Source organism: Macaca fascicularis, chromosome 14 (genome assembly GCF_037993035.2).
Source record: "Macaca fascicularis isolate 582-1 chromosome 14, T2T-MFA8v1.1".
NCBI classification, from domain to species: domain Eukaryota; kingdom Metazoa; phylum Chordata; class Mammalia; order Primates; family Cercopithecidae; genus Macaca; species Macaca fascicularis.
In genome coordinates, this window is record NC_088388.1 from 12,474,870 (window position 1) to 12,489,075 (window position 14,206).

Sequence of the window (14,206 nt, forward strand, 5' to 3'; positions counted from 1 at the left end):
GGATTGATAGGCTTCTGTCCCTAGGGACTCTCTGACCTGCAGGTTGAGGATTGAGGATTAGTTTTTGAGAAGGATCCTGTTTGACAAAAAAAGGAGGGAGCTCCAGGAAGGTGACCCCTTAGAGAATTCCCTGTGGCAAAGAGGTATATGGGGGAGGGTGAAGTGTGGAGAGGGCACCAGAGCAGAGGAGCCTACCTGGAGTGTGGCCATGACCTCCAGCTGCTTCCTACTGTAGCTACCAGATCATGAGCTTGTGAAACACCCCTCTGATCCCATCCTTCCCCTGCTCAAAAGCCTACCATGGCTCCCGTGGTCTACAGAACAAAACAAGCCCCTCAGCTGGATAGACGAGCCCCTTCCCCATCAGGCCCTCCTTTCCTTCCAGGCTGGTCTCCCTGAATTCACTCCCCATACCCTAAGTCCGGCTCCTCAACAATGTGCCTAACACTTTTCCCACCTCCACACCTTTTCCTCTGCGTGGACTATCCTACTTTCGCCTCACTTCCATCTTCAGACTATGCCAAACACCACCTCCTCAGGGTGTCCTTCCCAGATAGCTCACTTGTCCCGCAAGATTGATAAAGTCCTCATTTGTGCTCCCAGGGCCCTTTGTTTATGCCTGAGATAAAACAAACACCAACAACCATACTAATGGTACCCATCCATTGAGTGCTAACAGCAACCCTGTGGGAGACACTGAGTGGTTAAGATACTTGTCCAAAGTCACACAGCTGTTAAGAGGTAGAGGTGTGGCTGGGCGCAGTGGCTCATGCCTGTAATCCCAGTACTTTCGGAGGCCGAGGCGGGTGGATCACCTGAGGTCAGGGGTTCAAGACCAGCCTGGCCAACGTGGTGAAATCCCTTATCTACTAAAAATACAAAAAATTAGCCGGACGTGGTGGCGGGTGCCTGTTATCCCAGCTATTCGGGAGGCTGAGGCAGGAGAATCGCTTGAACCCTGGAGGCGGAGGTTGCAGTGAGCTGAGATCACGCCATTGCACTCCAGCCTGGGTGAAAAGAGCAGAACTCCGTCTCAACAAAAAGAGGCGAGGTGGTACTCACACTTGGGTCTTTTTCTCACGTCTTTTGGAGTCTGGGGCCCGCTGGCTGGGTGTCCTGCGTTTGATGGTTCTAGAGCACCTAGCATGCTAGGAGATAACTTTTTTTTTTTTTTGAGACAGACTCTCGCTCTATTGCCCAGGCTGGAGTGCAGTGGGGCAATCTCAGCTCACTGCAAACTCCGCCTCCTGGGTTCACGCCATTCTCCTGCCTCAGCCTCCTGAGTAGCTGGGACTACAGGCGCCTGCCACAGTGCCCGGCTAATTTTTTTTTTTAATTTTTATTTTTAGTAGATACGGGATTTCACCGTGTTAGCCAGGATGGTCTTGATCTCCTGACCTCGTGATCCGCCCGCCTCAGCCTCCCAAAGTGCTGGGATCACAGGCGTGAGCTACCATGCCCAGCCGAGATAACTCAATTCTAACTTGTCTTCCCCATTGGAGTGGTAGTTCCTTGTGGGCAGGGCCTGTCCCCCCACAAACACATACCCTCATAATTTATGTGTGTGTATATGTGTGTGTGTGTGTGTATATATATATATATATATATATATATATATATATTTTTTTTTTTTTTTTTTTTTTTTTTTTTTTTGAGACAGAGTCTTGTTCTGTTGCCCAGGCTGGAGTGCTGTGGTGCAATCTGGGCTCACTAAAACCTCTGCCCCCCTCCAATCCCCATGGCAGAGTTCAAGCTAAGCGATTCTCATGCCTCAGCCTCCTAAGCAGCTGGGACTACAGGCACACATCACCACGCCCAGCTAATTTTTTGTATTTTTAGTAGAGATGGGGTTTCACCATGTTGGCCTCAAATTCCTGACCTTGAGTGATCTGCCTGCCTCTGGTTCCCAAAGTGCTGGGATTACAGGCATGAGCCACCACGCCCACTCATAATATATTCTTAATAGAGAGTTGCCGAGGAAAGCTCAGCGTAAGAATGGAGTTTACTTTATTTCAAAGTGAGTTAAACAAAGGAAAGTGTGGGCTCACTTGCTTTTAGCCCACATAGCTCCCCTAGCCCTTCCAGTGGGGCTGGGCGGGTTCCATGGGGAGAGCTGGGAAACAGATCTCATGTCCAGAAGGCACCTTTGCCCATCCCTTCCCTGGAGGCCTGGCCATGGGCCGTGGGGCTGTGATGGAGTGCCCTGCGCCTATTCTCCCTCAGAAGCTTGGAGATCAGAGCCCTAGTTCTCCTATTTGACCTGAGAACTTTGACAAATGTGGCCCCTCCAGGCTTGCAGAGCTGTGCTCCTCAGCCCAGGAGAGGGAGGGGCAGGACCTTGGTGTCTGCAGGTTGTCCAGGTCAGAGCTTATGGGTGCCCTGGGCCCTGAGGTTGAAAGTGAACTGGGTGCAGGGGCTTCCGGGGGGTTGAGGCTGTAGACTTGGTACAGGAGGAGACTGGATTTGCCTGGCAGGTGGACAGGTGGGAGCCTCACAAGGGTGGCCTTTCCCCACAGCTAGGAGGCTCAGGAAGTCAGGAAGGGAGAGGTGGGGCCCAAAGAGGGTTCTAGTAGAGCAGGTAGAGAAGGGACTGCCCAGGGTGCTGGAGTGGAGGAGGGAGGGAGCCCAGAGGCCCCTGAGAGTTGATGAGAGTCATCCCTGAGGGTGACTGCTGGGCCCTCCTCCACCAGGCTGCATGGCCAAGTAAGAGAGACTGGGAGAGGAAGAAAGGCAGAAGCTAAAACCGCAGGAACCAGGACCAGACAGATATCGTCAACTCTTAATTACTATGATCACTGGCACCAAAAAGCCCACGCAGGCTCCTCTGTAAATAAACAGCATCTCCTTGGCTTTAGGACTCATCCTAGCACACACAACAGATTTATAGCGCATGTGTGATCTATGCGGGTCTCCACTCACTGTCCCACATGAGAATTTTTCCTCCAGGCTTTTGCCTTCCTTTCATTTGGTTTGGGCTAATGTTTACAATCACCCGTGAGGAGGGTGGGGGAGGAGGTCTGATCTGCATTTACAGAGGAAGAAACTAAGTGCTTCTGTGACTGGTGGAAGCCACACAGCCTGGGAAGGGGTGGGATTCGGACAGAGGCCTGAGATTTTCCTCCCAGGACAGGTCTCATCTTTGGCAAGGGTGTCAAGGTTTCCACTCCTGAGGTTTATGGCCCCTTGGCCCTTGGGATGAGAGCATTTAGGAATTACAGATGGGCTGCAGCCATGGTGTTGCGGGGGGGTGGGAGCTCGGGGGATAGGGATGTGCAGAGGCCAGTGGGTGGGCTTCCAGACCAAAGAAAGCTGGGCTAAAGGGGGCAACAGCTGGTCAGAGGGTTCCAGAGATTCCTTTGACTACACATATGGCTGGTGAATCTTGGGAAACAAGACGATCGGCTAGTGCCCATGAGGCAGATGCCCTCAGAGGGGCTGTCAGAGCTAATAAGGACCCTTTGGACAAATTTGACTGGAGTTTCGACTCAGAGTGTGTGTGTTGTCAGGGTAGCGACTGGAAGAGTGCTGTGTGAAAAGGCCATCCAGGAGCAGTGGCCTGTGGAGGGATTTGATGGACAGATGAAGTCTGGCTGAGCTGAGGAGCACATTTGGCCCTCCTTTGAGGGTTTCAAGTTTGGAGGATGGCACAGATCCCATGGACTCACACAGGGTCCATGCAGGGAGAGACAGAGAAAGATGCCAACTGGCACAGTTTCCCCATTTTACAGATGAGAAAACTGAGGCACACAGAGAGAAACTACCCAAGTTCATCAAGCAAGGCAGAACTGGGAGTAGAACCTGGGTTCAGAGCTCCCGGTGAAGGGGCCAGATGGAAGGGTAGGGTGGTTGTTCTGGAGGGCTCTGGGCTGAGGGAGGGTGGCCCTGGCCAATGAGGGTCTGACCTGTACCTGTCCTCCCCAGGGGCGCCCTCGCGCGACGTCCTGCTGGTCTCTGCCATCATCACCGTCAGCCTTAGCGTCACTGTCGTCCTCTGCGGCCTCTGCCACTGGTGTCAGCGCAAACTGGTGAGGCTCCTGAGGGCCCCTTGGAGGGCAGTGCCTGGCCCTGCACACTGCCCCCCCACAATTACAGGCTCGGGAATTTTCCTAAGGGTGCACACAGGTGACTCACCTGTCCACATAGTCAGGGGCACTTCCATAGAAATTCAGACCACATGCACACGCATGCATGCACACACACCCTGCGTTTACCAGAGTCTCGGCCCTATACTTCTGTGTATATGCCCAAAGCCATGTATTTAGGGACACATTCAGGGACAGACTTAGGACTCACAGGCATTCGCACGCGAGCAGCTACACACACACACACACACACACACACACACACACACACACACGCCCTGCCTTCCGCATAAAGCACTGCAGGCACACACGTGCAGACTGAGAATCGAGCCCCCAGTCTAAGCGCCGCGCCCCCTCCCCTCCGCCCGCTCCCCCAATGGGCGTAGCCGAGCCGGAGGCCAATGCGGTGGCGCCACCCGCCCCACCCCCTGCACATCCATCCTGGCTCTCGGGTTTGTACAAGCACAAACGGCTCCTTTTCATTTTTAACAAGGGCTGGGGAATTAACGAGCAGGATTAGTCCATCAATAAGTAAAGAGACCATCAGGAGGGACATTCATCCCCCGAGGGCGCCGGTAGGGGGAGCGGGGCTGAGCCGCCCGCCCTGCATCGCGCCACCCCGCCCCGCCCCGCCCCGCCCGCAGCTCCCCGGGCTTCTGCTTCGCAAGACCCCGACTCCCGTCCCCCTTCCTGCCGCCCGGCCCAGAAGTGTGGTGGGGCTTTGGGGGCAGCAGGGGGCAGAGGAGCAACGGTGGGTCCAGGGTGTCCGAGGTGCGACGCCTTTGGCGGGGTGAGGTGAAAGAGGGTCACTGGCAAGTGCCCCCAATGGTGGGAGTGGGGGCAGGGCGCCACCTCTGGGAACCCCATTCTCTTCCTGCGCAGTCACAGAGGGGCCTTAAGGACAAGGGGGGAGCGCTGTGGCTGTGGGCACTGGGTGGGTAGAGGCTTCATGCCCCACTCCTCTGGAGGAAGAAAAGGGGCAGATACCCCTGGGAAAGGGTTTTGGGGTCTTGTGAGAGACCCATGGGAAAGACCGGAGAGGTCCCAGAACCCAACATGCCTCCTTCAAGAAAGGCAAACTCAGGGCTTGGGAGCATGCGCCTCCATCCTGGGTGTTGAACTTCAGGCAGCTCCGACCCCTGGGGAGGAGCCGTAGTGGAGGCCAGCTCTGCTTCCTGTGTGAGTCTGTGTGCATGTGTGCGAGTGTGTGCGTGACCCGGTCCCCCTCTGCCTGCAGGTGTGTGGAACTGGGCTGGCTGCCCTGCTTTGTTCCTGGGTCCCCTGTGTCTGCGTCTGTCTCAGAATTTCAGGAAAGGTGGTAGAGGAGGCTGGGCCATGTGCCTCTGTGTGTGAGTGTGCTCGGAGGCTGGGGGAGTGGCTGAGCGTAGCTGCAGCGCTGAGCATCTTGTTGCAGAGCCCCTTAGGCTGTCTTGCTGTCTGTCTGGATTTGAAGGCCAGGGAAGAAGGCTGGCTGCATGAGCAGGCGCTGCTGGCGACCTTGTGTGTGTGTTCCGTGTGGGGTCTGTGCTGAGTATGCTGACTTTGAGGGTATTGGTGCATTGTGTGTGTGTGTGTCTGTCTCTCTGTGTCTGTGTGTCTGTTCACCCCTCAGCGGTGGGATGTGCATCAACTCATCAGATCCCTGTGTGAGCCAATGCTGGGGTCTGCCCCACCCTCGTGACCTCCTCTGCATATATGCTGCAGTGTGTGTGTGTGTGTGCGTGCAGTGAGAGGTGCCTTCCAGGACCTGGGTACAATTGAAACTGGTCTCTACCCCACCCCCATGCACCTCCAGTCAGGTGCAGGGCCTGGGGACAGGAGTTCAAAGGCGACAGCTTTTGCAGCAGATGGGGGCTGTCAGCACCAGAAGGACCTTGGGAGCTGAGAGATACAGATGCAGCCTCTTCCCTGGTCCCAGCCCCTCCCCTCAATCCCCAGCCAGGAGCCGTCCCAGGGTCCAGACCACAGGCTGTCCCTCTTGACTTGCTCTGGATAGAATGCTACTCTCCCCAGTCATCCAAGCCCTGCCACCCGCTCCCCTCTGCCTCAGGGGTTCCAGAAGCCAGGGAGCTCCTTGATCAGGCTGTCTCCTTGCTCCATGGAAGGGACTTTAAAATGCTGTCCCCTCCCCCAACACACACAGTTGTTGGGCTCTCCTTGCCTGCTTGTCCCCTCAGCAGCAGTGACGTGATACCCTGACAGCCCAGATCCCATTTCCAAACATTAATAACTTCCTTAATCTCCAGCTGGCTTTTTCCGGATCAGCCTGGCCACCCCTCCCTGAGAAGCGGGCTGGTGGTGTTGGGCTCCTTTGAAGCTGCCTAATGTCACCCGGACCCTGCCTGATTTCCTGTTAACTTGGGTTATCCCCCTGCCCTCCAAATCAAGTCCTGGCCTGGTTCCTGTCCCCCATAGCGCCTTGGCTCCTGCTGTAGAGCAACAGTCGAAGCCAGAGGGGAAGGTTCTCGTAGTTGGGGAAGGAAAAGCGGCAGACAGAGGCTCCCAGAATGTCTGTGGGGGGGCGGCTCGGAAAGGGCTGACCCTGCCTTTCCTGGCCTTAGGAAAGGGGCAGTGGACCAGCCCTATGAGAGGGTGCTGGCCGGGGCAAGCTCTCTTGCCAAGCCAGAAAGAAGGAAGAGAAGAGTGAGGGGCGGCATGGGATGCCCTCAGCAGCCCCCCTCTTGCCCCACACTGCCTGTGTGCTGCAGAATAGTGGGGCGGGGCTCCTGCCTGAGGGTCCTGCCGAAGGGGGCCTGAGGTCACTGTGGCACAGCCTCGTCGGATCTTCCCAGTTGGAACTGGGAATTGAGATTTGGACCTCTGGGTAGTGATGGGAGGGATTGGAGAAGGAGCTGTGAGTGGCAGCTTTTGTGAACCCAGGGTGTCCGGCATCTCTGTATTTCAAGTCTTAAAGTTCTGACTTAGAGGCAGCTGCTGGGGGCCCAGACTCCAGGGTGGGCGGGGCCATAGAAGGGACACTGCCAGGTGATGATTTCTGAGAATTGCCTAGTACCAGGTTCCACACTAGGTACCAGAAACCCACAGCCTTGCTTCTGTGGGAGCATGTGCCAGGAGATAGGAGCTCAAGTAAGTAAACAGAAATGCCCATATCTGTGATGAGAGCCTGGAGGGATGAGGAGTCTTCCTCCTGAGGTTCACATGGCAACACCATTTCAGAAAGGAGGAAAGAGGCCAGAGAAGGGAAGGGACTTGGCTAGGACGATGGGGGAACATGCGGTATTGCTGGTGCCAAGCCTCAGGCAACCCTGAGGTGTAGGGCACTGCTAGTGGCATGAGGGAGCTTTGCTGCCAATCTCCCTAGATAGGCGGCTCCCGTGCCTGGGAAGGGGCTGCCCCTGGCGGGAGCGTCAGGGAGCATGGCCGTGACAGGGATCATGGCAGTGACAGCTCTTACTTTGCTTTAGAGATGATGGAATAATCGACTGTTGTGGCTGTGGTGCTGGTGCACGTGACGGAGTGTTGGGAAGCATTTGCGTGCGCACGTGTGTGTGTGTGCACGCGCGTGTGTGTGTGTACAGCCGGGGAGAGGTAGGCCAGTGCCCAGTGGGAGAATGGGCTGGGAGAGGCAGCCCCAACCCCCGCATAGCCCCTGTTCCCCCACTGCCCACATCAGCCATGGACCTGGACCTGGCCCAGGTCCGTGGCCCATGGGTGCGTGTGAGGACGCTTGGTGGCAGCCAGGAATGTTAATGGGGCTGGGCTCTGCATGAGCTAAATTTAGAAACCCAAACTGAGAAGGTGAATGGTGCTCACCTTCCCGGCAGCAGGCCCAGTTGCCACTGTGGCCACGGCCCTTCCTTTAGCTGGAGGACCTGGGGTGCCCACCCGCTGCCCTGCCCCCTCCCTCCTCCTGCTAGTGTGAGGGACTCTGGGAAGCAGGGGCCTAGGCTGCCTCCCCACAACTGCCTCTGAGTCAGTGGGCAGTCTGTCTTCCTAAGACTGCCTTCCTAAAACAGCCTTGCTCCTGCCTCACAGCCCCAGGGCACAAGGACCCCCAGAGAGCCCGACAGTGGTGGACACAGCCCCGAGCAGGACTGGGGACATGGCCTTCTCCCGCCCCCACTGCTCACATCACTGGCCACTGCCAACCTTGCCCTGCAGGATGCCACCCCCACCATCTGGGGGTGATGACGTGGACAGTGTGACGTGGCCAGGCGCCTGAGAGCCGTCTGTCCGTGGCAGAGGGAACTGTGTTTCTGGGAGCTAGGCCAGAGCCCCAGGAGATAGGCAGACAGGAGGGGCTAATCCCTGGGAGTCAGGGATGAGGTTCAGGTCGAGGCAGATGAGGCAGGTCCTAGAGCCCAATGGGGCCCAGGAGCTGCCAACCGGGGAGCAGGCATCCAGGGGATTGGCCCCCACCGCTGTGACATCCTCGCACACTGGTCCTGGCCTTGTTGCCACAGCCCAACTCAGGTCTGTCTCCTTCCCCTCTGGGTCCCTGTTCTGGGGAGGTGGGGAGGGTACAGTCCTGTTCCCCAGGAGTGACCCCAGTGCTATCTCCACAGGGCAAACGCTACAAGAATTCCTTGGAGACGGTGGGCACGCCAGACTCAGGGCGTGGGCGCAGTGAGAAGAAGGCTATCAAGTAGGTGCCAGGCTGCCAGTTTGGGATGGGGCCACACAAGCAGCCCAGGTGGGAGGAGCCCCTTCTCTCCCTCAGCCCCACAGACCTGACCACACACTTTCGGTTCCCCCACACCCTGATGCCATGCTCTCTACACCCTCCACATGCCCCAACAACTCAGGGGCCCTGTCTTTTCTGCCTGTGCCCAAGCCCCTTGCAGTGTTCCGGAGTCCCTGGCCTCCGTTTCTGCTGCTGTCACCCCCAGCACTGTCTGCACCCACCTTAACCCTGGTTGCCGCTTTCCCATCCAACCTTCCTGTCACACACACTGTGCCCACCACCCACAGGCTTCCCTGGACCTCTAAGACCCTCTCATGGGGCCCCTGCTGCTAGGCCAGGGAGGCCCCTCCCTAGTAGACCCCAGGTTCTTTTCTCAGATTCTGCCAGTGTTTAAGGATGACCTGGAAGTGGGGAGGCAGACACGCCTTGTGGACCCCAGCTGGCCCCTGTGCTGGGCCACTCAGGGAGCAGAGCGCTGGGGAGCAGTCCCTCCCTCCCCGTCACCCCCACCAGCCGCTGCGTGTGTGGCTGTCTCTGCCTTACCCCGATCTCCTTGTTCTGCTGTAGAGCCCTCTTCAAGGGGTCTGCCCTCCCACTGCAGACCATCTTAGCCAGCCCTCTGCTGAGGTCACTGGGAGACACCAAGAGAAGCCCCCCACCCACTTGGCTGGGGACTCAGGCCACCTGGGCTCTGGAAATGGAGGCTTTCGCTGGGGGGGAAGCCTCTGTGTCCACTGGTCAGTGGCCCCAGCCCCTTCCTCTCTGCTGAACCCAGAGGTCAAGGTAGGGGTGGCAGCCCTACACGTCAGCCTGGCCTGGACCAAGCCTCCCAGCCAAAGGGCTCTGCCTAGAAGCCGAATGCCCACAGCCCTCCCTACCCCCACTCTTCATCCCTCTGAAGGCCCAGCCACCCTCCCCTGCCCTCTGGCCCTTGCCCACTGCTGGTCTCCCTTGCCTTCCCCTGTGCATCTTTCCCCTTCCCTTCCCTTTCCTCTTTCTCCACCTTCTCTTCTCAACTCCCCGACCCTGCACCCCGCTCCCGAGGGCTCCCTTCCAGGCCTTCCTCTGCCCCATTTTGTTCATCTCTTGCACTGATCCTGTTTGGGGCCTTGGTAGAATCTGTGTGCATGTGTCTGAGGTGGGGCAAGAGGAGGGGTGGGCCAGGCTGAGGCTGGGGGAGGGCAGGAGACTCAGGAGGAGGCTGCGGGAGCCTTTGAAGCTGGGTTGGTTGCGCAGGCTCCAGTCTTCAAAGCCAAGTGCTGGCAGGGCTCAGGGGCTCTTGCAGAGTGCAGACCCGGGCTTTCTGAAGGCGAGAGAGCGCGTGGGGGAGCACGGCCAGCGCAGCACCTGTGCCTCCTCCAGGACAGGCCGTTTACAGCTGCGGGCCAGGGCTGGGGGCCTGTCTCTGCCAGGTGATCATAACCTTCCTGGATAGGGGTGCGTGTGGCAGGGCCTGGAGTCCTGGAAAGGGCCCACGAGAGGAGACAGGATTCCCAACCAGAGGGAGGGCAGGCAGCAGGCTGTGCCAGGCTGGGACCAGTGCCCATGAGGGCTCTCTAAGACAAGGTGAGGCAGCCACGGCCATCCAGCCTGCCTCTGTGTGGTGCTGCAGCTCCCGCACTCAATCCTAGCCTGCCCCTGATGCTGCTGAGTGGTCAGGCCCTCTGCCCCGAGGGAAGGAAGCCACCACGTGTGTCTACATGCACCTCAGCCTTTGCTTCTTTCCAGAAGAGAACAGAAAGGGCCCAAGTCAGTGGAGTCACAGGAGGGAGAGCCTCCTTCCTGCACAGCCCTCCACGGGCTTAGGACCCCCCACAAAGGATCGTCTTATCAAGGATTCTAGGAAACTGTGTTCTTTAGCAGTGCTTTCCAAACTGTGTTCCTCAGGGCCCTTGTGCCCCATGGATGAGTCATAGCTGTTCCACGAATCAAGGGTCTCATGGTCGACTAAGTTTGGGGAACACTGTACACTCTGTCTCCCTCTTGGCGATACTGATATTCATGGGCACATTAAAGGCTCTGAGAAGTCCTGCGGTAAAGGAATCAGTGTTTCCCAAATTTCTTTAATCAAAGATCCTTTTTTCCAGTACCACAGTGGAAAAACCTGAGGGACCCTGGAGCTCTTCAGAACACAGGGTGGGAGACAAGTCCGGCAGTGGTGGCTTTGGGTGGATTTTTTTTCTGGGACCTAGGGTTGGGTGGCCCTAGATTCTGGAGATCTGGAGGGAGTGGGAAAGGGAGGCTCCTACCTGCTCCATCTCTGTTATACCTGACACGGGGTGCCCCAGCCATGCCCTCGTGTGAGGCTCTGCTGGGAAGGGACATCTGTGGTGGGAAGGGGGTTTTTTGTCAAGGGGTTAGGTTCCCCTGGGGCCTGTCCTACCTCCTCCATACCCACCACTTACTGCCGCTGTGAGCTGGCTCTACGCTTTGGCTTTGAACCCTGTACACAGAGTCCCCTGTGAGACATTTCCAGGGTGTACTCTGGACAGAGAAATCTGTCTACGCCAGGGATACCCAACGCCACCATCTCATCTGGGCCTATGGTGGCAGCTCAGCCTCTCTCCATCTTTCTCACTTTTGTGCCTGAGTCTGAGGTTGAGAACCAAGGTCAAGGTCAAATTCTAAATGGAGGAAAAAGCAGGTCCCACAAGAACGTGTTTGCTTGATCCTGGGGGGTGGTGTGTGCCCCCGATGGCACCCTTCCCCACACTGCCCCACCTTGGCTTTGGGGAGCGGCACAGCCTCAGTCCTCCCCAGGCCCACCCCAGTGCTCCTCCCGGGGCCTCTTCTCTAGAGGCATTCCCGTGCCTGAAACATGGCTGCCTTCCATAATAGTCACTGTCTCTATTCCCCTGTACTTCCAGCCCTGCTTCTTGGGGTCCCAGTGGCCTGATTAGCTGGTGGCACCCCTTGTCCTTGGCTCCCAGGGGTTCCAGGCTGTGCCCTCCACCGGCCAAGGCTTCTGCCACCCACCCCACCTGCAAGTCCCCACGTTCTCAGGAGAAGGTGGAGAGTCCGGGGTGAAGGTCCCTTCCAGACCCAGCAGCTCCACCTTGGAAAGGGATAGGGACCCAGGGAGGGGCTGCCCCAGCAGGCAGGCCAGGGACACACCCAGAGGACAGGTTCCCGCTACACAGGCCCCAGAACAAAGGACTGAAGGGTGCCCTGGTTACCTTAGTGACATCCTCAGCAAGGTCAGAGGCCTGGGAATGCTCCCCTTTCAGGGGGGTGGGGTGACCCAGCTGCCACATTTGCAAGGAGTAGAGATGGTCTCCAGTTCACCTGAGATCCCCCAGTCTTAGGTTAAGGCTGCAGCCCCGCCTCACAGAGTAGAAGAGAGAGCAGAGGAAGCCAGGGAGCCCCTCAGGCCAGTAGGAGGAGGAGGTGAAAGATGGTTAAGGGGCTGGGCCTGCCCCAGGAGAGCCTCAGTGGAGAGAACATGGAAGAGGAGAGAACCTTGAGTTCTCCAGTACTAGAGCTTTTATTCTACAGTGAGAGAGTTGATAGTATAGCAGTTACAGCCAGTCTTCTCCTTTGACCGGCCAGGAAACTGAGGCCAGGAGAGGTAGGGCCTAGCAAGTTGGCACCTGGGCCTGATCTGCCTTTCAGCTCCATCTAGCCAGAAACCAGCACTCTCCTTCTCCCACTCCCCCTGCTCACCCCGGGCCTCGTCCCCAACCCTTCTCCCCCACGTCCCCGCCTCTCATCATTTTCTCTCTCCCACCAGCTTCCCAGGTGCGAGGCTCCGGTCTGCCGCCTGCCGCTTGCCTCCTTTCTGTGTGGCTTCCCGGCCCTCGGGTGCGTGCGTGTGTGCATGGGTATGCTTGCACATGTGTGCGTGTGTGTGCGTGTGCGCGTGTGTGCGAGGCACAGACTGTGGTGCCCGCCTGCCTTTCTTCCTCCCGCAGGAGCTGACCACGAAGCCCCGCCCCCTGTGTGCCCGGCCCCGGGGTCCTGGTCCCTTCTGCCCCTGCAGGACTTGCAGTTCTTGTTTCTTCTTGTATCTCCCTGTTTTCTCCCCTCTCTCTCTGCCCCTCCAGTGATCTAGACAGAGACTTTTGGAATAACAATGAGAGCACAGTGCAGCAGAAATGGAGCTCCTACCCTCCCAAGGAGTTTATTCTAAACATTTCACCCTACGCCCCTTATGGCGACCCACGACTGTCCCTCAAGTGAGTGACTTTACCTGGTTTGATCATATGTACCGAGTATCCGCGCACGCCCTCCTTCCCTCCTCCCGCCCCCACCCACCCCTGGCCCCCCTCACTCCCTCCTCTCGCTCCTGTCCCCCAACGTCCCCACCCATCCACCCCATGGGCAGGCCGACCATGGAGACGAGCAACCCCTCCTGCCCCCGCCCACCTGCCTGCCCGCTCCTGTCCCCTCCCCCAGGGCCAGCCTTGTAGGAGAGCCCCCTCGGCAGCCATACTTGGCCCCCCCAGCTGGTCCCGGGGCCCACCCCACCTTCTGTGCAGTCAGGATGGGGTTGCCCGTTTGGGTCCCGCCCCCTCGGTTGTGGTCGCTTCTTCCTCCCCGCTGTGTGCTGCCGTGGCTGCTCGGTGGTCGGTGGTCGGTGGTCGGTGGTTCGTGGCGGTGGTGGCGGTGATGGTGGTGGTGGTGGTGATGAACTCTGACTAACACGGCTTTCTCTTTCTCCCTGCCTTGGGGCCTCCTGGCCTGGACAGCCCGCTCTTCCTCCGTCGTTAACCCTTCGTTGTCCTGTGGGATAGAGTTGGAGGTGGCTGCCCTCCCCCAACCCCCGCCGCCCCTGCCCCAGGCGGTGGGGAGGGGCCCCCCCTCCGTTGTCGTGGTGCGTTGTTCTCCGACCCCCAGCCCGCCCGGTCCCCCTCTCTCCTCTCTGCAGGCTCCGCTGTTAACCCATTTGCAGTGCTGATGTCTCTCTCTCTCTCTGTCTGTCTCTTGTCCGTCTGTCTCTCTCCTCCTCCTCTCTCACTGTCTCTTTCTTCCTTTTATCTGTTGTTGTTTTTCTTCCTCTTCCACCCCCCCACCCCCACGTATGGCCCGCCCTCTCTCCCCCACCGCCACCCCCGGTGCCCCTCTGGCCTGGCTGCCTTGTGCATGCCTCCAGTGGCACCCTCCTGTCGGGCGCCAAAGTGGCCGCCGCGGCGGGGCTGGCGGTGGAGCGGGAAGGCCGGCTGGGGGAGAAGCCGGCGCCGGTGCCACCACCCGGAGAGGACGCCTTGAGAAGCGGCGGGGCTGCCCCCAGCGAGCCGGGCAGCAGTGGCAAGGCCGGGAGAGGCCGCTGGCGGACGGTGCAGAGCCACCTGGCCGCAGGGAAGCTCAACTTGTCCAAGTGAGTGATGGCGCCCCATGGCTGCCGGAGCCGTGAGCTCAGGCCTGCCCTGTCAGGGTGGACAGCGGGACCCCTGGCATGCCCGCTGCTGCCCCCAGAGGTGCCGTCCTCGGCCCCTGGCTCATTCCATCCCTTCATGAGACTCTCCCATCATCCTTGCCA

The 14,206-nt window shown here is 58.5% G+C and overlaps 1 protein-coding gene across 12 annotated transcripts in view; it reads left to right on the forward strand.

The window, feature by feature from the left end:
• The window catches only part of SYT7 (synaptotagmin 7), a 65,685-nt gene that overhangs the window by 21,121 nt on the left and 30,358 nt on the right, over nt 1-14,206 (forward strand). For 5 of the 12 annotated variants that reach the window (XR_012423159.1, XM_005577633.5, XM_065528066.2 and 2 more), the window contains exons 2-5: nt 3,922-4,025; nt 8,609-8,688; nt 12,771-12,902; nt 13,820-14,044. Coding sequence is in view for 9 of the 12 variants with exons in the window: in XM_005577633.5 (XP_005577690.2) it covers nt 3,922-4,025; nt 8,609-8,688; nt 12,771-12,902; nt 13,820-14,044 (541 nt within the window). In the remaining 3 variants the exon portion in view is untranslated. The remainder of the gene's footprint in view (nt 1-3,921; nt 4,026-8,608; nt 8,689-12,770; nt 12,903-13,819; nt 14,045-14,206) is intronic. The other 7 variants (XM_005577635.5, XM_005577640.5, XM_074013453.1 and 4 more) reach the window with 3 other exon arrangements.